At 36.2% G+C, this 22,864-nt stretch overlaps 1 protein-coding gene across 1 annotated transcript; it reads right to left on the bottom strand.

Annotated features, from left to right (window-relative positions):
• Positions 1-2,140: 2,140 nt before the first annotated feature.
• LOC147543785 (asparagine--tRNA ligase, cytoplasmic 1-like) lies at positions 2,141-7,332 on the bottom strand. The gene is made up of 6 exons (XM_086632907.1): positions 6,716-7,332; positions 4,859-5,449; positions 3,854-4,104; positions 3,635-3,764; positions 3,141-3,199; positions 2,141-2,510 (listed from the first exon to the last, which is right to left on the bottom strand). Exons 1-6 carry the CDS (start codon positions 7,208-7,210, stop codon positions 2,327-2,329), a joined length of 1,710 nt encoding a protein of 569 aa, XP_086489033.1. The 5' UTR covers positions 7,211-7,332; the 3' UTR covers positions 2,141-2,326.
• Between the last annotated feature and the right edge of the window lie 15,532 nt (positions 7,333-22,864).

The following is a 22,864-nucleotide window of genomic DNA, read 5'->3' as shown; positions in this document are numbered from 1 at the left end:
CCCGGTTTCTGTAGTGTTGCACTATATAGTGTATGGTCCCCCATTTCCATGGTGTGTTAATCATTATGTTTAAGTGTAGTCATCTCTTCAACTTCCTCTCTCATCTCTAGGACTCCTCTATCTCTCTCTCTCTCTCGTCTCCTGGACTCCTCAATCTCTCATCTCCTAGGTATACCAAGATGAAACAAACAACTTATTGAAGAAGAGCGAAGAAGAAAAACAAATAGATGACGAAAAAGAAGAAGAACGAATAGATGATGAAGATCTGTTTTTTTTAATATCTATTATTTTTCTTCAGATTTGTTTCGTATTGTTTCTTCTTAAGAGATGACTTCTTAAGATTTCTTTCATATTATTTCTTCTTAAGAGATGATGGAGATCTGTTTCATCTAGTTTTTCTTCTGATCATCTTGTTTCATTTAGAACCAGATAACCTAAATTTTTCCCCAAAAGATTTAGTAATTTCGGTTGTACCCGGACCGACCCAGACCGATAAATGGGTGCCCGAAGAATAAATCTGGTTGTGGGTGGCTTTAAGCAAGTGACTTTTAGAATTTGCCCGACCTGAAGCGGACCGAAATCCCCATCGAGCATGATGTGTTGGGCCTGGACTCCCCGAGCCCGATGAAATATATCTGAGGGCAAGCCTGACTCGATAGATTCCCAACCCTAGATGGAGGTGGCTATGGAGATGATGATTTACCCATGTATTAACGAAGTAATTTCAATTTGTAATTTTTATAAAATGTCGTAGTTTTAATAAAATGGCGTATCACTTTCATTTTGTGGCTTTAGTAAAAAAATGTTATATTAGTTTCAATTTGTAGTTTTAGTAAAGTGGTATATTAGTTTTAATTTGTAGTGTAAGTCTTGTAATTTCAATTAGCTTTTAATAAATTAATTGTAATCTTATTTTATATAGAAAATGAGAGTTAAAAATGATTAAAAGGAAAGAATTTTGGCGTCATGAATATTGATTTGGTGGGAATTTAGAGTTATTATTCGAACCAAAATTTGAAAACACTAAAAATTTGGTAAAGATTCCATTTGGGGTTTTTTTTAGAGTAAACCATTGGGAGAGAGAAACATATCTTTCCCTGTTACTTTGAGGAAAGTATTCTTCTCACCCACATACGAGGCAAAATTTATGGCTTAAAACTGTCATTTAGACAAACAAATTATTCTCGCGTAAACTGTCATCTGGGTAGATCATTTTGGTCTAATGTTACCATATTATAATCTAGTGGCTTTTTTTTGTTGTGCATTAGGCCGAATTATTTTGCCCCAACTAGTAATTTTTTTTTATAAAGAAAAACAAAGTCGTCAAACCAACTCGAGTTTGACTCATGGGCAAGCTAGAGCTCGACTGTTAGGCAGGCAGAGCATATGGATATTGATAACTTCTCATACATTTTCCATATTGTTACGAAGCCTCCTGAGCTTGGACTCCTTTCTCAATTCCTAAATCATCTCTTGGTTTATTGTAAGCCATCTGAACTGAGCCAAAGAATTACTTCACTCCTATCTGAACTGAGCCAAAGAATTACTTCACTCCTATCTCAATTCCCAACTCCTCTTTTGGTTCTTGGTTAAGTGATTGGTTGAATGGCTTTCGCCCTTTTTCTTTAGAACCCGCCAAAAGTGTGGGCATCAAAAAGAGCAACCCAACGCTAGCAGCTGTAGTAGAATTTTGCCGAGCATAAGTTTGGGTACAAGGTTTTGATATAAACCTAAACATTTATATCAATAGTATGTAACATTTTAAAAGGTCAATTCTATCTCATACGTATTGGAAAGGTTTGATAAAAGCAAGCACCGATCCCTGATACACGACAAAGATTGGTGTTTACATCCGTTAAGGAAATCCTATTCCTCCTCGGTCCCTGATACACGAATTCAGTTTTTTCTGTTCATTCTGATGCACCAGATAATAATTCCTAGTCATTGTATTTCATTCCGACACACCAAACATGTTAAGAGTATGAATAAAATGTTGAACGCCATCACTTGTACATAAAGGCAAAAGGGCCTCAGAGCATATCCAGTAACACTTCCTATTCTCAGCTTGATAGGGAACAAAAACTGAAATACCAAAATCATATGATTTTTCACAAAATCCCTAATGAATATAAGAACATGATTTTTCACAATTCAACCCAATTGATTAACATTCTAATGTTCTTAGATAATTCACATTTGATCTAAAGGTCAGTTTTTGGAATCAATCTTTTTGTATGAAATGATAACTAAAAAAAACTGCTCAAATAACATAAAATTGTTTGTCAAAATGAGTTTCAGAGGTCCGTAAAAGAATATGGAGATGATCTCAAAGATCTGCCCTGCCAGGAAATCTGGGGAACGGAATAACATCTCTGATGTTGTCGATGCCAGTTGCAAAAAGACACATCCTTTCGAACCCTAAACCGAATCCGCAGTGTTTAACGGTTCCATACCTTCGTAGATCAAGGTACCATTCATATGGTTCAAGAGGCAGACCCGCTTCTAAAATCCTGCAATCATCGATAATAAGGAAATATCATATTTCAATAGTTTTGCTACACCTAGAACCCAAAATTATTTTGGGAATGTACCATTGAGATCTCAAATTTATAATGGGAATTTATATGAAACCTAAAATAGCTTCATGGAGACTTTGATTTCCTAAACAGAATTAAATGGTATTCTAAGAGTAGCAATCTCATGATGTTTAACTTGAGCTCAAAGAGTGTTTATCGGGGGTAAGAAGTAGAACAGGCACGGATGCCTGTAAGGCGAGGCGGAACGATCTAAGGCAGGAGGAAAGCCCCCTTCTTATAGCCATATATAGAGTTACTTGATATATAATTATATACACAATGAATTAATCAAAGAAACCAAAAAAGATAACAAACACGGTATAATATTAGAGAATGTAGTTATTTGAGTGGCTGAACCCTAATGGTTTACAGAGGTCATCTATAAAGGCGCTAAATCAGAAAAGCGGGAGAGCCAAGAGGCCCCAAAGTAAATCCTTTTAAAGCAAGAACGGGGCCTTTGGCGACATAAGGAACATATAAAGATGAGCTGGTTTGATGAGATATGTAGCCCAGTACAGTTAAACATTATGAGGTGTAAAAACAACCAAGTTGCATCTCTAATACCTTTTCTCAATGACGTCATAACGCTCTTCCCTTTGGCTTCCTCCAATCAATTCTCCAACCTGAAAAGGTAAAGCAAAACAGAAAACATAATTCTGACTGTCATAAACTACTTAAATGGGTGAAGTTCTTTCTCTCGAATGCTCAAATACATATACATATATATACACATATATGGCTGCTTCGTTCTGAAAGGTTATCTTCAAAATTTAAAATGACGAATAATTTGCAAGGGCAGCTTCGGGCAAACTTTATCCACATCAAGAAATTAAGTGAACATGGTATATGATGTAAGACCCCGGCCACCTGACTGGACACTTGGAATTAAGGTTACCGCTATACAGTCAGAAGGATTATCGAATTGACTGTTCAAGTCCTACCAATCATATGATGATATGATGCATGCCTCACATTACACGTGGGTCAACAAAATCCAACTTGTTATCTCCTGCAAATAGTTACATGTGTGAGCGAACACAAAACTTCAAAAAATATACCTTTGGTACTAGGACATCCATAGCCGCAACTGTCTTCATGTCATCATTGAGCCTCATGTAAAATGCTTTAATTCCCTTTGGATAGTTATAGACGATAACAGGCTTTTTAAATATAACCTCCGTTAAATATCTACATTGTTAACCAACATTACACTGTAAACACACAAATCTAACACAGAAAAATGTCACATAATTGATGAAAATAAGAATTTGAAGTACCTTTCGTGTTCCGATGCCAAGTCTATTCCCCACTCCACCTTGTTCTCAAACTTCTTCTCTGTAACCTTCTCAAGCAATTCCACTGCTGCTGTATATGTAATACGTTCAAAAGGAGCTGATACAACCAGTTTTAGACGATCAATAGCAGTTTTATCGAAATTCTTGACTATGAATTGCATATCATCCAGGCAATTGTCGAGTAACCACTGAGAGAGAAATTTCACATATCCTTCTGCACAGTTCATATCATCCTACAAAATAGATGCAAAGGCAATTACTCTGGTTAAGTTGAATATATCACGAGAAGAAAATGTAAAATTGTTCCTCAAAATCTCAAGCATGTTTTTCATTGTTCTACACTTGCAACATTAGCTAAGTAGTCATGTGCCTTCATATTTTTTTGCAGTGTATAATCCATTACAAGAATACTAGTCAAATACTAGCAGTATTTTGTTTGCAAACGTTATTTCGATAAGTGAACTTTCTTTTCTTCGAAAAATTTAGAACTTTTCACCTCAAGACAGTTGAGCAAGGTGTTCTCGAGCAAGAAAAACATCACAACATTTACATACAAATAAATATGACATGGTTTTTTTACTGTGCTACAATAATACTACATCTTAACTATTTACAAACCAAAAATAAGAATGTTCTTAATGTTGCATAAACTCCAATTGATAGACAAAACCCAACAATTCCAGAATGTATTAATCTCCTCAATCAATGTCTTACGGTTTTCTTCAGTAAATATATAAATTAGTTATGTATATAAATCAAAAAATTTAGATGTAAACTTTTACCCAATGTGGCCACTGGCCAAAATCTTCCTTTTTCCAATTTAGTACAAAAATGAGAGGCATATGCATCATACGTATGATTTGAACACCTAGTTTGCTATCTCAAATGAGTATGTCTTGAGGGCACCACCTCGAAACATAAGCTACCACTTCTTCAGGACAAGTAAAACAATTTTTTCCTCATGATGCATAAGTTATATCTTATTACCTCTAAATCAGCAAATGCTATCTCTGGCTCTACCATCCAAAATTCTGCCAAATGCCTTGATGTGTGGGAATTTTCAGCTCGAAAAGTTGGGCCAAATGTATAAACACTACTAAGGGCACAAGCAAATGTCTCAACTTGAAGCTGGCCAGACACAGTTAAAAATGCTTGGCGAGCAAAGAAATCCTGGGAATAATCAACCTTCCCATCCTTTTGTGGAATACCAGGTTTAAGCTTAAATCTTTCTTCCAGCTTTGCTACGCTGTCCTTGGCTCTTGTAAGTTCAGCAACAGAAGCAGTTATCTCTGGTTTACTTGCTTTAGCAGATTTCAACTGTGCAACTGCTTCTCCTTTCTCTTTTACAATAAGCTTTGCAGCTTCGATATCAGATTCTGAAGGAGGTGGGTTTCTTATCAACTCTTTCTCAGTTTTATCCGCTTCACTGAACAAAGTCGTAACTTGAAACATTTCACCAGCACCCTCACAATCGCTAGTTGTGATGATAGGCGTATGCACATATAGGAATCCATGCTTCTGAAAAAATGAGTGGGTAGCAAAAGCTAGCGCATTTCGGATTCTTGCAACTGCTGATATCTGAAAAGACAAATTGGTTAGATTCATGGCATAAGAGTTGAAGTACAAATAATTAGATTACAAAATTTGAGTATCCGAGGAAGTATGTAAAATGGAAGCTAAGGGAATGGTATGCATAAAACAAAGACAATTTGTGAACCAAAGCTAGCAATTATCTGAATTTGAAGGCACAGATGGAAAAGAAAGAAAAAATGGTCATCTGTAACCTAGAATAGTAAGTTTCTAAACGGAGGAAAACTGTACACATCCTGAAAACTACTCACAATAAAAAAAAATTCAAAATATGAAAGGAGATAGAACCAGTATGAACTAACTAAAGACTGAAAAAGAAGATGCTGGTAAATGAAGCATCACGGCTGTCACATGTTCTACAAGAAACTACACATCAGAATGCCAATCAGTACAGATACAGGACTAAAATGAAAAGAAAAATTGATGGAAAAGGCATGTCCCACCAAACATTGGCTTTATTAAGTATTTTGCGTTGTTTCTTGCAAGTAATTATAAATTTAAAGTACATTTTTCCATTACTAAAATGGACAGAAAGAATCCCGACAACATTGGTTATGTTCTAGCCTTTTTAGGTGCCTCCCAACGCACCCAAATCAATAGTAAATTATTGTGTTCTCTTTTCAACCAGGCACGGGTAGTGCAGCAATTAAACAAGCTAAAGAAACCACACCACCTCAACATTTAATAAAGAAATCAATACGAGTCTTCAGTAGCAAATAAAGCCATTCATACTCGTTAATTCGTTATAACTACTTGCAACCTAAGGTTTTTCCAGAAAATATTGATTAACAAAAACAAACTTAACATTATACTAATTCAAGTCATTTGCATATAAAATCCAACAGTTTTGCACAACATTGTTTATTTGCTAAAACGCAAGAAACCCATCTTAACTTCAATGAAACAAAACGCGTTCGACCTGTCATTTGATAACCAATTTAAAAGCTAAAAACGTCAGACCTTTCATAGTTTCCTTCACCTAAAACCAAATAAAATGTTTAATCTTAAAAATCATCACTAAATTAAACTAACACTAGAACCCATCATACTTACAACCAAAACCACACAATTTTGGACCTAACTTTGCAAATCTTAATATGTCTCTATTTGCTAGAGTAACTTAAGATCTATGAAACTCAATGAAATCCAAACACATTTAACCACATAATTCCAAAACCCACTATATAAGTACTAAAACAATTACATTCCAATAACAAAACAAAATGCAGAGATCAGAGTAGTAGATAATCTTACTGTATTAGTTCTAGGTCGAAGATGAACAAAATCTCTAAGAGTTTCAAGTGTAAGTCTTGTTTTTGGCAAAGGGTATTTAGCAGGATCAACAGAACCAACTTCTAAAACCTTCTCAACTTTCAATTCAACATTCTGTTTTGTTCCTTCAGGAGGTTTCTTCAATTCCCCTTCAACAAAAACACAAGTACCAGTAGGTACAAGTTGGTTAAGAGTAAATACAGAGGATTCAACAATCACTTGAAGATTAGCCTGACACGATCCATCGTTGACTTCAAGGAAAGCAAAGGTTCCTTTTCCTTGTTCACGTCCAGTTTTAACCCACCCACCAATAGTGACTTTGCTTCCGGCAAGTCCGACGCCACCGTCTGGCCGAGAGACTATGTTAACGATCGGAACACGTTTGGAGAACTCGGCCCACTTTGGGGAAGACGAAGAGGATGAGTCTAGCGTTGTAGCGGCCATTTCTTGCACAGGCGGCGCTGAGTTGTCTGCCATTTTTAGGGCAGGTTGAAGCTATGAGAATTCTTCTTTAAGTGGCTTGTAGAGAGAGAAAGTGATGAAGAAATGCTGAAGGAACCAATCTCGTTTTAGGGATTTCGACGGACCGGGCTAAATTTTAACAATTGGGCTTATTAAATGAAAGCCTTTTGATGGGCCCACAAGTTAAGGGAACCCATAATGTTGCTACTTTTGCTAGCTAGAGATAGATTGAATATGTCTTCAAGGAACAAAAATAATGCTATGCCCTGACCCAATCCCTGCCGAATGAGTTGGCACTCCAGCCGGGCATAGTTGCTGATCTGCCAAGGCAGTAAATTCGTTTTTTTCCTGAGTTTATAATCTAGTTCCTCAAAGTTTGGTACTTTTGAGTTGAGGACTTTTATCAAAAACTCACTTTCTTTGGTAAAAAACCTACTGCTAAAAGCTAGGACAAAAAAACGAAGCTCGGGATTTTCCTCTTTTCAAACTTTCTTTGAACTCGATTTGGTCAGGAAAACTAGCTAGGGTTCTTCGTCTAAGAGCTTCAAACATCAAAAACAACATTTTTGTATTTGAATTCGATTGTTTGCTTTGGAACAAATCAACAGCCAACAAAGATCTAGGTAAACAAAAAACTCTAATTTCTTCTTTCTCGTTCAATCTCTCTTACCTCTTTCTCTTTGTTAACTCTCAAATTTTGAACTCCCTCTCTCTCTCTCTCTCTCTCTCTACAAACCTAAGTTCGAATTTGGGACAAGTTAAAGCTCGATTTTCCCGACCAAAAACACCTCTTAACAGCAACTCGGTTTAAAAGCTTGAAGGTACTCTGCCAACCTAAGCTCGAATTTGTTTGATCTTAATATGTTTGTGTTGTCTTAAATTACTTTGTTGCAATTAAGATGTATTGGATTTTTTGTTATGTGATTCAATTGTTGTATTTTGTGAGGTTTTGTTGATAATTAATTTTTGTCGTCATGTGTTTGTGGGTTTTGTTGCTAAGATTTATGTATTTGATATCTTATACATATCTTTGGCTGTAGAAATGTTATTCAACAGTATTTTTTGACAATGAAAAAGAAGACCAATGGTTTTGTTTTTAGTATGGTTTTAGACGAAGATTGCTTCTTATGTAATGTGTTTTAGGCAGATAGGAGGAGTAGGAGGCATACTAAGAATTTGGCGATGTTGTGACGTTTGATAAAACCTACTTAACAAATAAGTATGGTCTTCCTTTTGCTCCTTTTGTTGACATTAATCATCAAGGACAATCCATCCTTTTGGGTTGTGGTTTATTGTCTAATGAAAATATAGAGACGTTTAGTTGGTTGTTTAGGACTTGGCTTGATTGTATAGATGGTAAGGCTATTAATGGTATTATTACAGATCAAGATCAAGTTATGCAGTGTGCTATTGAGGAAGTATTTCCTAATACAAGACACCGATGATGTTTTTGGCATATAATGAAGAAGATACCGCAAAAACTAAGTCGCTACAAAGACTACAGGAAGATAAATAATGTGTTGCATGATATTATTTATGACATACTTAGCATTGAAGAGTTCAAGTCTAAGTGAAAAAACATGATAGATCATTACAGTTTATGGGATAATCGGTGGTTGGATGATATATATGTATAGAGAGAGGAAACGATGGGTTCCAATATTTGTGAAACCTTACTTTTGCGCGAGAATGTCTAGTACCCAATGAAGTGAAGGTATGAATGTTTTCTTTGATGGATATGTCAATGCGAAAACCTCATTGAAAGTGTTTGTTGAACAATACAACGTGGCATTAAGAGACAAAGTTGAAAACGAGGTAAGAGAAGACTTAAGTCTCATAATTTTGAGTTGTCTTGTGTGACTCCTTTCGAGATTAAAAAATAGATGAGAGACATGTACGCACTAGCTAAGTTTCAAGATTTTCAGTCAAAACTTGCTGGAAAGCTTGTTTGTGACTATGTGGATGCTAGAGAGTACGACACAATGTATGAGTATTTAATTTCAGAGACAAAGGAATTTGGTAGGGCTAGATATTCGATGTTTTTTCATCCTATTGAGTGTGACATTAAATGCAATTATCTTTGGTTTGAGTTTAAGTGCATGTGTATGCCGACATGCACTGATGGTGTTGTGTAGAAACGATGTGAAGGTTATACCGGAGAAATACATTCTAAAGAGATGGAGGAAGGATGTGAAAAGATCTCACACCCGAGTTAGTGTCAACTATGGCGGGTGAGATACTACAAAGAGCAAAAATGCTATGACGAATTGTGTATATTATTCAGCAAAATAGCAGATGAAACATCCTTGGATGAGAGAAGCATTAATCGTTTAAAAGAATGGATGTTGAAATATAAGTTGAAGATAAACTCAAAAGAGGACAAGAGAACTAGTTCAGGGACAAGCATACAAACGAATTATACGGTCGACTGTGAAGATAATCCAGTGTTAGTTAAGTCGAAGGGTCGTCCAAGAGATACTAGAATTGAAAAGAAAGCATAAAAAAGTAAGTTGTATGTCTATATACCTATATTTATTCAAATATGTTATATACTTTTCTTATTTTGTGTAATGTATTAAATTATACTATGTTTGTGTTTACTTGTAGGTTTCAACATCTAAGATGCCTTCAATTGAGTCAGGGTTAAATACACAAGAGAGTTCGCTTGGTGATAGTCAACAAAACACATACTCTACACCGGAACCTAAGATGGTAACTCTTATTTAGTTAAGAAATATTAATAACTGTGTTTATTTTTTAGTTTTCATCGTCTAAAATGCCTTCATGTCAGTCCCTGTTGAATACACAAGAGAGTTTGCTTGGTGATAGTCAACAAGACATATACTCTACACCGGAACCTAGGATGGTAATTTGTTTACCTTACCTCTTATTAAGTTAAGAAATCTTAATATGTTTTTGTTTAACTAATTACAAATGTAGTCTAACATGGAGTTTTTGATGGGGTATATCGTCCTCAATTTGAAAGTGGTTCAACTTTTCCGCTTTCAGCAAATGCGGGGGTTCGACAATTTCATCAGCCAATGACACGTTTTCAATTGATCGACGAGACAGATAATGATTTTAATTTTTCAATCGAGGACTAAGAAGGATGCGTAATGGTTGATTATGGTCGACTTCTATGTTTAGATTTTGTGTTTGGACTCTAGGTTTGGGTTTTATGTTTGGATTCTATGTTTGGGTTCCATGTTTGGATTCTATGATTTTGTCTACTAGTTCATGAATTGTTGTAATGGTTGATATGACAGTACATGGGATTCTATAGACTATTTCATGAATTATTTTTGAGTTAAAGATAAGATGCTGAGATGGGTTTGTCTACATACTGTTTCAGAACTTCTGTATTGTCCTAAAAAGTTAAATAGTTCACAATAGCTTAGAAACAAACATGCTGAGATGACCTATGTGAACACTGTTTAGCTGAACCTTAAAAGTGATTGATCTGCTTCAGTTTGATACGTTAAGATGCATGATGTTAGGTGTTGCACAACCGACACATTAAGATGCATGATGTTAGGTACTGCACAACCGACCCACTACTATTTCTTGTATTAAGTTTTGTTTTCTATTTATGCCCTTTCAACCCACACAATAGTTTTCACTGCACGAAGGAATACACAACTTTCATAGAAAACAATATCAAATTTCATACAGAACAATATCTAGCCATAAAAAGTTTGTACATTGTTTTTTAACATAGTGGACAAGAAGGCATACAAAAGAGACAATCTTGCTTTTCAACATAGAAGTATCAAACCCATATAGTTAACTAAATCTTTCCAATGTTTTTCAACTTCAACTCGGCGCTTTTTATAAGATCTTTCTTTAATTCTTCACATTGTCGGTAACACTCCATAGGTGTACGAGATTCCAACTCCAAAGAAATTAATTTTTCAGTAATACGCCTTCTTTTGTCGTCTTCTCTCGTAGACGCCTCCGGTATGTCATCACAATCATAAGTATCTTCTTCGAAAATGTGAAATCTTCATCCACACTTTTAATTATAAGATGACTCTAGGCAACAATAAAACCTCTGACCTTTAAATTTTGATGTTATGAGCTTGGCAGGACCATCCCCACATGGACACAATCGAAGTTCATTCAACCAACACCATAATCCACATCCTTGTCATTAAATCCTCTCTACACACACATAGTGAATGATCGTAACTACATTTGAATAGTTTCAAATACTTCAAATAATGTTTATATAAACTATAATAAAAAAATTATACCGTTTGTAGACACTTTGTGAACCATCGATTAGGATTGCGCTCAGTTCTGGAAAGCAACACTTTAAGAAAATCATTCGAGCAAGCACACATGATCTGTTTTCCTTCTTCTACGGAATCTAGTATCATTGATTTTCTAGTGCCAAAAAACACAGAGACTTTTATTCTAACATCAAAATAGTATCTTAACAAACACATACAACCACACTATTACCTTTCTCTTTAGGTTAGTCGAGCCATTGCCGACAAAACAATATCCTAAACAAAACATAGCATGACATTAGACCCTATTTGAGTGTAATTTCTCTCAAATTCATCACATCAGACATCTAGATATCAATTTAGGGCAAACTCATACAAAGTTGTTACGTGGTATAATATTAATATCATAATATTAACTTGTGAGATGAACAATTACGAGTTTTTTTGTTGCGGGACAAAATCAGCGTGTTTGACTACCCATGAATTCTTCTTCACGACTGTATTTCCTTCTTTGTTGTCCTCAAGCTTTGTCATTAAAAATGGCAACATAGACTTTAAATAAGTCATACACCAGCTTTGCCGTCGTCCACCTCCAAGGTTTGAGTCGTAGATAACAATCTTTCTTTCTAAAAGGTGCACAACACCTAGGACCCGATGAACACCTTTTATAATTAACCGGGAAATATATTTTGTTCACCATCTTCCCATGATTTGCTTGCTACTGGAAGTTCTCCCTTCAAATATTTCATACATCTCTCTTCTTCGCCCAACAATGGGTTTTTTCGAGCATGTGGTTTGTTGTGACAAGTATCAAGTAGTTGCTTCGACAAAAACACAAAGAAATTCAATATTAGTCATGAATATTAGATGATCTTTATAACCAAACCACTAAGACTCGAAATGAAGATAACCAAAATAGGAAACGGGCGCACAAACAACTAAAAAGTTACAATAAATTTTTTTTTATATATGTTGGCCAGCCAGTAAATATTAATTCACGTCAAGAAATTGCAACCACATATTTTAACAACAATACTGCATTACTAAGTACGGTCGAGAAAACGGTCCGGAAATCCTAAACCCGACCCTAACCGCCCGATCTGAGTCGACCCGGAGACCGAAGTAAACCCGGCTCGGGTGTACCCGACTCGTTATTTCGGGCGGGCGTGGGCGGTATTCGGGTAGGAGGTCTTACCCGAGTACCGACCAATCAGACCGCCCGAAATTCAACCCCGACCCGCCCCCCCGATATGCCCGACCGTTTGTTGCCCGACTCTCAACCGCCCGATCACCCGGGTGGGTTTTAAAGGCCTTACTTTGAGAAGCAAAAGAAGGGGTTATTAATTACATCTTTTCTTGCTTCTTTATCTTTAAGACTATCAATGTGGTACTAAAGATTGAAATTTTTTGACATTTGAAAGCCTTGATTTGAAAATCAAAGAGGGAGAATTTATACATTTTCCTTGCTTCTTTACTTTTAAAACCATCAATGTGGTACTAAAGAATGCAACTGTGAAGCTTTAATTTGATTGTCAAAGAGGAGGAGATTATATATATAACATCTCCCCTTTCTTTTTTATCTTACACCATCAATGTGGAACTAAAGAGATGGTGAAAACTATGTATTTTGTCCTTCAAAAGGCTTATTTTGTAAAGCAAAGAAGATGTTATACATAAATAACATCTCCCCTTCTTGTTTCAACAAAAAAAACATCTCCTCTTGCTCCCTTATTTTTAAATATATGTATACAAATGTATACAAATATACAAACGTAATGAATACATTAGGTCTTGTATTTTATAGAAAGTGAAAACATACATTTATAAACCAGAGACTTGTTAAATAGAATGATTGCTATAACTTGTTTTCGAGGAAGACTCAATCTATGATAGACTATGTTGTTTGTGATCGATCTATTAATATCAAGCTTAGTTTTGTGAAAGAGTTTTTTACATGTCTATGAAAACACATTTTTTGGTATTACGAGTATAATGGTGAAATTTGAGAGTGTGATGGTAGTTAGCGTGGTAGTGGGTGAAGTATGGATCCGGTGGTGGTGTGGAGTGGTGTTTGAGTTATAGGGTACGGTGGTTGAGTTATCATGTATGATGGTGGTTTGTAATGGTGGTGGTAGTGGGGGGTAGGATGGGGGTAGTGGCGGTAGAGGTCCTTGAATAATAAGGTGTGGAGAATGATTTTGGTGGTAGTGGTTGAGGTATGGAGGTGTTGGTGGTACAAAGGTGATGGTGGTATGGAGGTGGTGGTGATGGTGGCAGTGATTGTTGAATAATAGGGTATGCGAAAAGTTGTGGCGGCAGTGGTCTTGGTGGTTGAGTCATTGGGCATATGGTCGTGGTAATGTTGGTGAAGGTATAGTGTTAGTTATAGTAGTTGTTAAGTCATGGGGTGCGATCGGAGTGACAATGGTGATAGAGTTATAATGGTGGTGATGGCGGTGGATGTGTCACGGGATATGGTGGTGCGACAGTGGTGGTTGACTCATGGGACACGTCGATGGTAGTACAAAAATAAAAATAAAAAAATATATATATATATATATATAACGGGGTATAGAGTTAAAAGTTTTTGTACCTAATTACCTAAAAAACAATAAATATATACGTATGTAATTTGGTTATAGAGACCATGTGACATGGTCAATAGTCATTGACCATGCCACATGGCCAGTCAATACTCAAGAAGAACCAGCCAAGAAAATATTTTGCTTCTTTTTTTAGTCCCATATTGGTGAGACCAAAAGAAGGAAGTTGGAGGAACGGTTATTTGAATAACCCCTCCCCTACCTTTTTATTTAACCATTACTTTGAAATATTAGTAAGAGGTTGGAGATGAATTAATTAACATCTTCCATTCAAAAAGAACTTTCTAGTATCTCTTTAGTACCACATCTGGTATAAATAAGAGATTAAGGTAAGTGGATAAGTTACTTAGGCAACTCCATCTGGTATGGATAAGATACTTGGACAAATTCTTTGATTTGTACCATAAGAGATTAAGGTAAGTGGACAAGTTACTTGGGCAACTCCATCTAGTATGGATAAGTTAATTAGGCAAATTTTTTGATTTGTACTGAACTTCATTACATCTTCCATTCTAAAAATAGCGCAATTCTTTCTCGAAGTGTAAAAATCTCGGAGGCAAACTACTCTCTCGAAGTGTAAAAATCTCGGAGGCAAACTACTCTTTTTTATCACATGGTACAAGTGAAATTACAAAACATAAAACATATCGTTTCCATTGCATTCTACAAGAACCGAACTACACTCTTTTCGTGTTGTACTACCTCAAATAAGACATTCTTCAAGGACAAATATCCATGAGAATTTTAAGCTTTTTCAGCTAACAAACTTAACTTGTTGCGAAATCTTCGTACTCATGAGAATAGCTATTCTAGGTGCTATGTGGCAAAGCACCACAAAAGATAGGAATAATATCAGGACTACCAAAAGCAAATGTATGTCGACTTTGATTAAAAACTGAATCAAATTCAACTGGGTTTGCTTTCAAGCATTTGACGAAAAAGATTGATAGCTTCTTCTTCATGACCATTTTGAGTGAACCCCGAGATCATAGCAACCCAAGAAACACTATCCCGTGAACCTAATTCTTCGAAAACTGATCTAGCTGACTTAACGAACCCCTTTTTGGAATACAAGTCGATCAAAGGGTTTACAAACCATTGAATCATTAGCGAAACCATAATGGGGGCCTACATTTTCCGACATCATTCTTGAAAATAAATCTAATACCCTGGATTACAATTATCTAGTAAGCAACATGGAAATCACAATATTCTAAGAAGATAAACTTCTTTCAGACATATCATCAAACCCCTTGATTAAGTCAATTAATTCACCAAAACTAAAATAATAATCAATAAGCTTACTACATAAAACGGATTCCCCATAAAACCCAGATTTCAGAATCCGCCCATGAACCCTTTTAACATCTATTAATGACCCAGAATTCAAACATCCTTCTAAAAGCCATATACTCCATCAGATGATCTCATTTTCACTCTCTCTCTCTAGATTGTTTACTACTACTACTACTAGGATTCTAGGAAGTATAAAGAACTAAGTAGAGAGTTGCATGATTTTTTAGTCCCACATTGAAGAAGGAGAAGGCGGGAAAAGGAAGAATGAGTTATAAGAGAGGAGTTCGGAATATTGGTAAAGATATCTTTGGGCTCGGGCCAATGACGCAGCTAGTGATTTATCATTTCACTCAACTGGTTCGGCTCAAAAAGCCTGCGACCCGTCCGCCTGAGTCCGTTATAGCCAGAGCGGGCTCTCTGGCAAAACCGGACCGCGGGCACTAATATACCTATATTTGTCCGGCCCAACGTGCCCGATAACCCGACCGGACATTTCACTCTTGAGCCCGATCCGCCCGTGCCCAAGAAGTAAGAGTCCTAGCCCGACCGAACCCGCCCGATTCCCACCCCTATTACTAAGTAATAACTTTCTAAGCATTAATACTTAGCCCCTAACCAGACTAAAATCGAAGATTCAAGATATTAACAATTCCTAACTAGACTTGATAAGAATCATATAAGTATATTATTACCAATCGTGGATTCGACCTAACATAAGATTGTGAGGTCAATAAATATCAAATGCCAGGACCGCATTGCCGAAACATTAAATTTGAAACATCAAGGAATGAAATAACGGGTTATGCAAGATGACGCACAACATAAAAACACTTCATAATATATAATAATCAGAGACTTAATTACTGAAAAGAAATAGTCAGCCGTTGTACAGTTCATCCCGAATCTTGAAGGGTCACAGTTTCTTCGAGCACGGTAGTAGTGCAACCCAACATCGATTTGCTGCAACATACGAATAATAGTGATAATCAAGTCGTTCACTCTTTCATTAAAATTTGACTACAAATTGTATAAATAGAATGGTTATCTAATAACTCCAATAGTCATATACCTCGCATGTCAACCATTGGTTCTGCATCTATAACTGTTTAAATCATTTTTCTTCTACGATTGCAATGCCAACATTTATACGTTGGTTTGTTCAGTTAAAGGTACTCATGAGTCAAATATATAACTATTATAATTATGAAGAGAAAATTCAGATTATAACAAATTCTAAGATTTGTACTTACTGGTGTTTCTTCCATGCATTCACCCACGACATGAATCTAAGAGTGTCGTTCACTTCGAATGTATCACGAACATTACCTTTTTTTCTTTTCATCCCTACGTAAGGTGATTTTTTGTTTGAATGCTATCTCTAGGTGGTCGTAGGATTACAGACATATACTTTTTTAATATATCATCAACCTCCTTCAATCGAGCGTCGTTGACAGCATTTACATCACTTTCATCTACCTTAAACACCTCACTAAACACGCTATATATCGTGTCTAATAACCTTTCGGTTGCATCCTAAAATATAAATAAATTAAGTAGATGAATACAAAACAAACAAAAGGAACCAATTACAGTACTCTTAAAACATAAATTTTAAGCATGATATAAATTTTATTATCTCCATGAAATCGTCTTGCAATTGGGGGTGGGATCACCTTTTCTCATCTCAGACGAATGAAAATTCTTCACTCCATCACCGTCATCTCCCACCACATCTGTCGCGTCCTGCAAAAAAATTGTCACTCAACACCATAGACATCAAACGATTAAAAATACTTATACAGATATAAATTGCCTTTGTAAAACAGTCATTTTTTGTTTCATCAAGAATCTCATTTACATCTTTATCATCTACAGTCTCCTGCAATAGACCGATATACAAACTCCTCAATATAATGAAATAATTATGCAACTACACTGCCAAATAACGTCACTTTCAGAAAGAAACGGTCTTGGATCTCTGTGAGGTTCTCCTCTGCATTAGTGTCTTCTACCTCACCCTATGGTAAAGAGTGTTATTGTATAAATACCTTGTATGATGTAATCTAAACATAGTTCAAACATAAAGGAAACTATTACTAACTAATTACCTTTCTCTCCATCGCGGACATAAGCTTATGTGAACTCTCTTCAATATCTTTTCCAGATCGCTCTAATCCACCATAAACACATAATTTCGTTGATTCCCACTTTTTTATTATCTCGTCACGTCGACGAAGATCTTCTTTAAGGTAAAAAATCTCTTTCTTAAGCTGTTCAGTTTCGCTTCGTGGCATCTCTAACTCTGAAGTCTCTTCTCTATCTTCTCTATTATAAGGTGTCACTTCAACCTAAAACCATTGCAACAAGAATACGTTAGTAGAAGTATTTATAGAGTTACAAAAAAGATGTGAATGATAAGTGTATATTTGAGACAAACATCTTACATGTGGATTTACAAATTTTTGCCCTTAATGATTCAAAAGTGACGGCTTTGCATTTGGAATTCCACTTTACGATGGGAGGATCGCAATTCACTCCTGGTTTTTTTTTTGCACATTCAGCTGCAACTGTCGGAAGGCATTCGTATGCCCAAATCTGCAATCGATTACAACAAAGGCAGTTTCGCAAAGCTATTCTAAAAGTTTTATATTAAAAGTGGTAATAGTTGAACTAATTATGCAAAACTAATAAAATTATAAAATAAAATCAAATAACATTACCTGAAATCCAAATGGCCAGTCACTCAAATAATAAGTGATTCCACTTTCCTTCTTCTCTTTCTTTGGTTCCATTACACGAGGCAATGCCTTCTTTAGGCAAGATAAAGTACGTTGGAAAACCTTTGGACCCCATGGAAACTTGTTGAATTTGTCTATGTTCTGGACTAACTCTATACGTTATGTGTTTACACTCGTCCTACGAGCATCTTTACCTAACAAGAAATAGTCTAAGCACAGCAATAGGCTAATCTTAACCTTATTTGGGTCATCCTCACAGTCTTCTATACATCTCTTTAAGACTTCCTTATTGATGTTTGACTCATCTGAAAAGTATTTGTCCCTTAATGATACCTCGTCAAGATCTTCCTTCATGTCTTTTACAAGCGTATCTTCTTCATCTACTTCCCCATATTTCAAGCCCATAATTTCAGAGAATTCAACAACTGAAAACTTCAATTTCTTCTTACCAACAAAAAACTTCATCGCACCATCATCCATATCCGATGACTTTGTTTCACGGAGCAACATGTTATGCACAAGTACATAGCAAAACTTTAGGTCATTTACCTCTAAAAGATGTCAAAAACAACTTTCTTTGAACGTTTGTTTTTGTCTATCATTTTTCAAATTATTTTTAACAAATATCATATCTTCAGTCCTTGAAAGGCACGTAACTTTCGCACGACATACTTCTTTTGTCTTCAGTGGTAGGTTACGTGTCATCCAGCATAACAAATAAGAAATCATGTCGACATCCTCCAATTTTGGTACTAAATCTAATTTACCCACAACTGAATTTACACAAACACTATCATCGCATCTGATATGTAGTACTTTCATACAAATCAAGTATCAAACAAGAGTCAATTATTCCTACATAGATCTAAATCACTTAATGTAGCACAAATAAAATCCTAACCTAGATGTATATTGAGCTACCATTTTGATCCTTAATTGAGTAAACTTAGAAAAGTGGAACCCAGATCTGAAAGATAATCTATTTTACAATTGTCTAAGGCAAACAAAATTAGGGTAATTCAAGATCTACATAACAAAATTGCAACTTACGAATTGAGAGAAAGTAGAGAGAAAGAAAAAATAAAAGAAGAGATCGAACCTAAAGATGCACTTTCTCAATAACTACTCAACCCTAACTCAAAAGGTTAATCAAGATTCTAAACCCTAACTAAACAGATAACCATATCATTAAGAATGGCCGAAAAATCAAGAAGAAGAAGAGAGATTTAAGTAAAACGAAGAAGACAATAACAAAAACGCAGTCAATGAGTCGTTTACCTAGATTAAATCTTCTTGTGATCAGCACAAATAGGTATATCTCGTTTTCTCTTTCTCCGAAATAGGATATTCCTTTAATCGAGATAACTTGAAAGTCGGCTCAGTAAGATACCTAAACATCCTACCCGCACCACAAACTTCAACAGTTTAAAATATCAACAGTTTAGGTGATGTAATTAGTAAAAAGATATTATTATGCACACCAACCAAGGCAATACAATAAGATAATTCTTCTAGCTTACCAAGATCACGACGGAATACACCCCCAATCGGAGTCACATACTATTTGGCTAGGAAGAACCGGTAGGGTTTTGTTAGTGTGTAGGCAGGCGGTGCCTTATTGAACAGTTGGCTACTGCAGTGTACACATGGATCCACGTAATACCCCGATAAGTGATGTGGTGTGAATTCACCACATTTATGTCACTTAATTTAAATGAGTTAGTCCATTTTATACTTTTATTTTGATTAGTTATAAACTTCTTTTGATTAGGTACGATCTATGGAGTTGAACAAGAAAAACGGATACAAATGAAAGAAATGGTGATCATAAGAAGTCGATGGATATTTCGGTCTTTGCTAAAAGTTAGAAGATGTAGAGAATGATGAATCACCCACTTTGGTTTCTAATGAGAAGCAAAGCCTAACATCCAAGACCCAAGAGCCCAAGAAAGAAGAGAAAAGATAAGTTTTAAGAGCACTCTTTGAGAATTTGGCCCAAGTCAAAGGAGGACCGAGTCAATTTGACTAGGTTTTTGGTGAAAGAACAAAAGGAAAGAAAAAATCTGACTTAGGGTTTTTTTATCTTCACCAAGTGCAAGTAGATGGTTGATCAAAAGGCTGGAAGAGGGAGAAGAGGGGGGCGGTTTTGGTTTTTGAAAGAGAGGTGTTTTTTTGCTGGTTTTAGTGTGGGCGGATTGAAGGTTTAATGGGTTGATGGGTTAGGCTGGATTTGGTGGAAGAAGTGGCTATTTGGGAAATTCAAATAGGTGGTTTGGTAATTGAATAAAGGGTGGATTTGAAAAGGTAAACAGTAGGTAGTTTGGTTGGGTTGGTGGTTATAAAAGTGGGTGATTTTGGAGGCACTTGAAATCGTGGTTTGAAAGGATTTTGGAGGCGGTTTCGGTGAAAGAAGAAGGTTGTTTTGGCTGGGAAGTAGGGTGCGTTTGGCTTGATTTCTTAGCAAGAAAACCATTCTTCTTCAAGAGTCTGTTTGGCTTCATCAGAGATTGAATTTCCAGCAGCTTTCAAACCCCATTTTCTTCTATTTTCTCTCTTGTTCTTCCATTTTTACTTGTTCTTTATCTTATTCAACCACTCCAAAAGCATATTAACTTGTGTTAAGTTACTTTTGCCAACTCATTTTGTGACTCTTAGTGTTTCAAATTTTAAAATCATTTGTGTGGTTTCTTCTCTAACTTTGAATCTCGATATTTGCTTGAACATGAGTAGCTAATTAACTTGTTGAGGTCTAGGGATGAAATCTTGATATGTTTATGTATGTGTTTGTTTGATTAGATTAGTATGTTTGATATCTCTATCATGTTAGTTTAATCGGTTAAACTTGTTTCATGTCTTATGTTAAGCATATGTCATATAGTTACTTGTTAATCGCTCTTTCCGATCTAGACTCGATGTTAATGGAATATGATGACCCTTTGACTAGTTATGACCATTAGGTATATCTAGCACTTAGAGCATCTAATTTAGAGTCGAGAAGACTCAAACTTGATAATCGACCCAAACAAGCATCGACGCAAATATGTCTCGATGGATTCCCGAATCCTTAACCTCTCTCATATTTAGAATAAAACCCTAGTCTCCCAAGAATCTTTAGTTAATAGTTCAAGTTTACGTATTTCTCTTCTATTTCTTTTTGGTCAATGCCTAATTAAAACCCCCCTCTTTACTTTATTTGTTTCTGTTTTTTTGTTAGTCATCCTTTCATACAAAAATTCCTATTACTTGTTCCGATTTAGGTTTTAGTCACTTTAACCCTCCTTAGCTTGTATTTTAGTTACACTTGCCGTCTCGTGGATCGACCCCGGTTTTACCGGGTACTACTTGATACCTCCGCTTGGATTTGCAACCTTTTCAGATGCATCAATTTTTTTGCGCCGCTGCCGGGGATAGCGACGTGTAGCTTAGATATAAGTATTATTTTCTTTTATCCTAGATTCTAATTAGTTTTGTTTGCTTTGTGTTTTCAGAAAAACAAAAATTAACAAAAAGAGATCGAACGGAATAAGTTTGGGGATTTCAGAGAAAAGTGGAAACCCGACTTCAAAATCAAACAACAAAGGGGGGTAACGAAGTTCTATCTTTTATATTGTCTGACTCTTGTGTGTGTTTGTGCGTGCATTTTGTTCTCTCTTTTTGTGCACGAATAACTGGATTAGGAATAGTCATAATCATTTAGAGAAGAACATAGAGCTTGGTAGCACGTCTGAGTCTGACCACAACAATCATCGGCCGGACACTATGGAGGACCAAGAGAGCACACATGGTAGTGAGGGTCATGAGATGAACCCTCCTATGAGGAGCTTGAGAGATTACTTGCAACCCGACCGAACTAGTCAACCATCTTGCATTGTCCTTCCTATGCATGTTGGCAACTTTGAGATTAAGCATGGTGTCATTAACTTACTCCCTAAGTTCCATGGCTTAGAGTCTGAAAGCCCTTACCTTCATCTGAAGGAATATGACGAGGTCTGCTCGACACTCCGACTCGACGGAGTGCCCGAGGACATCGTTAAGCTTAAGTTATTTCCTTTTTCATTAAAGGAAAGAGCTAAGCAATGGCTTCATTCTCTACGCCCTAGATCAATAGGGAGTTGGAAAGAGATGACCACACACTTTCTAAAGAGATTTTTTCCCACTCATAAAACGAACACATTGAGACGGAGCATCATGAACTTTTCACAAAAGGAACATGAGACGTTTTATGAGTGTTGGGAAAGATTCAAAGAGCTCATAAATTCTTGCCCACATCACGGTTATGAGGTGTGGAGGGTTATCAATTTCTTTTATGATGGTCTATCCCCCACCCAAAGACAACTTGTAGAAATGATGTGTAATGGGGAATTTATGAGTAAAGATCCCGAGGATGCTTGGGACTATTTCGACCACTTGGCGGAAAATGCCCAAAGTTGGGACATATCCGATACAAATGATCGAAGTAAATCCAAGGCTCAAACGAGCTCAAGGGGAGGGATGTACCTTTTAAATGAAAGTGATGATGTGCATGCAAAGTTAGCCAATTTGACTAAACAGGTGGAGGCCTTAAAGGTGCAAAAGGTTAATGTTGTGAGAGCACCGGAAGCTCGTATAGTTGTTTGTGATGTTTGTGATAGCACGGACCACTCCACTAGAGATTGTCCTTTATTGGTCCATGAACACGCAAATGCCATGAACAACTACAAAAGGCCATTTAGCTCACCTTATTCTGACACTTATAACCCGGGTTGGAAGAACCATCCCAACTTGAGTTGGAAGAATGGTCCTACTGCAAATGATGTGCAT

The sequence above is a fragment of the Eschscholzia californica genome, unplaced genomic scaffold (genome assembly GCF_041429995.1).
Source record: "Eschscholzia californica isolate CP2 unplaced genomic scaffold, dmEscCali1.0.p SCAF_4, whole genome shotgun sequence".
Lineage (NCBI taxonomy): Eukaryota > Viridiplantae > Streptophyta > Magnoliopsida > Ranunculales > Papaveraceae > Eschscholzia > Eschscholzia californica.
Note: the sequence above shows the minus strand (reverse complement) of the source record. Positions and strands in the feature narration are given on the sequence as shown.

Coding starts and splice junctions, on each gene's coding strand:
- LOC147543785 (XM_086632907.1), bottom strand. CDS start 7,210: ATGGCAGACAACTCAGCGCCGCCTGTGCAAGAAATGGCCGCTACAACG. Junction 4,105..4,858: donor TAGCATTTGCTGATTTAGAG/GTAATAAGATAT, acceptor TCTATTTTGTAG/GATGATATGAACTGTGCAGA. Junction 3,765..3,853: donor TTGGCATCGGAACACGAAAG/GTACTTCAAATT, acceptor TTAACAATGTAG/ATATTTAACGGAGGTTATAT.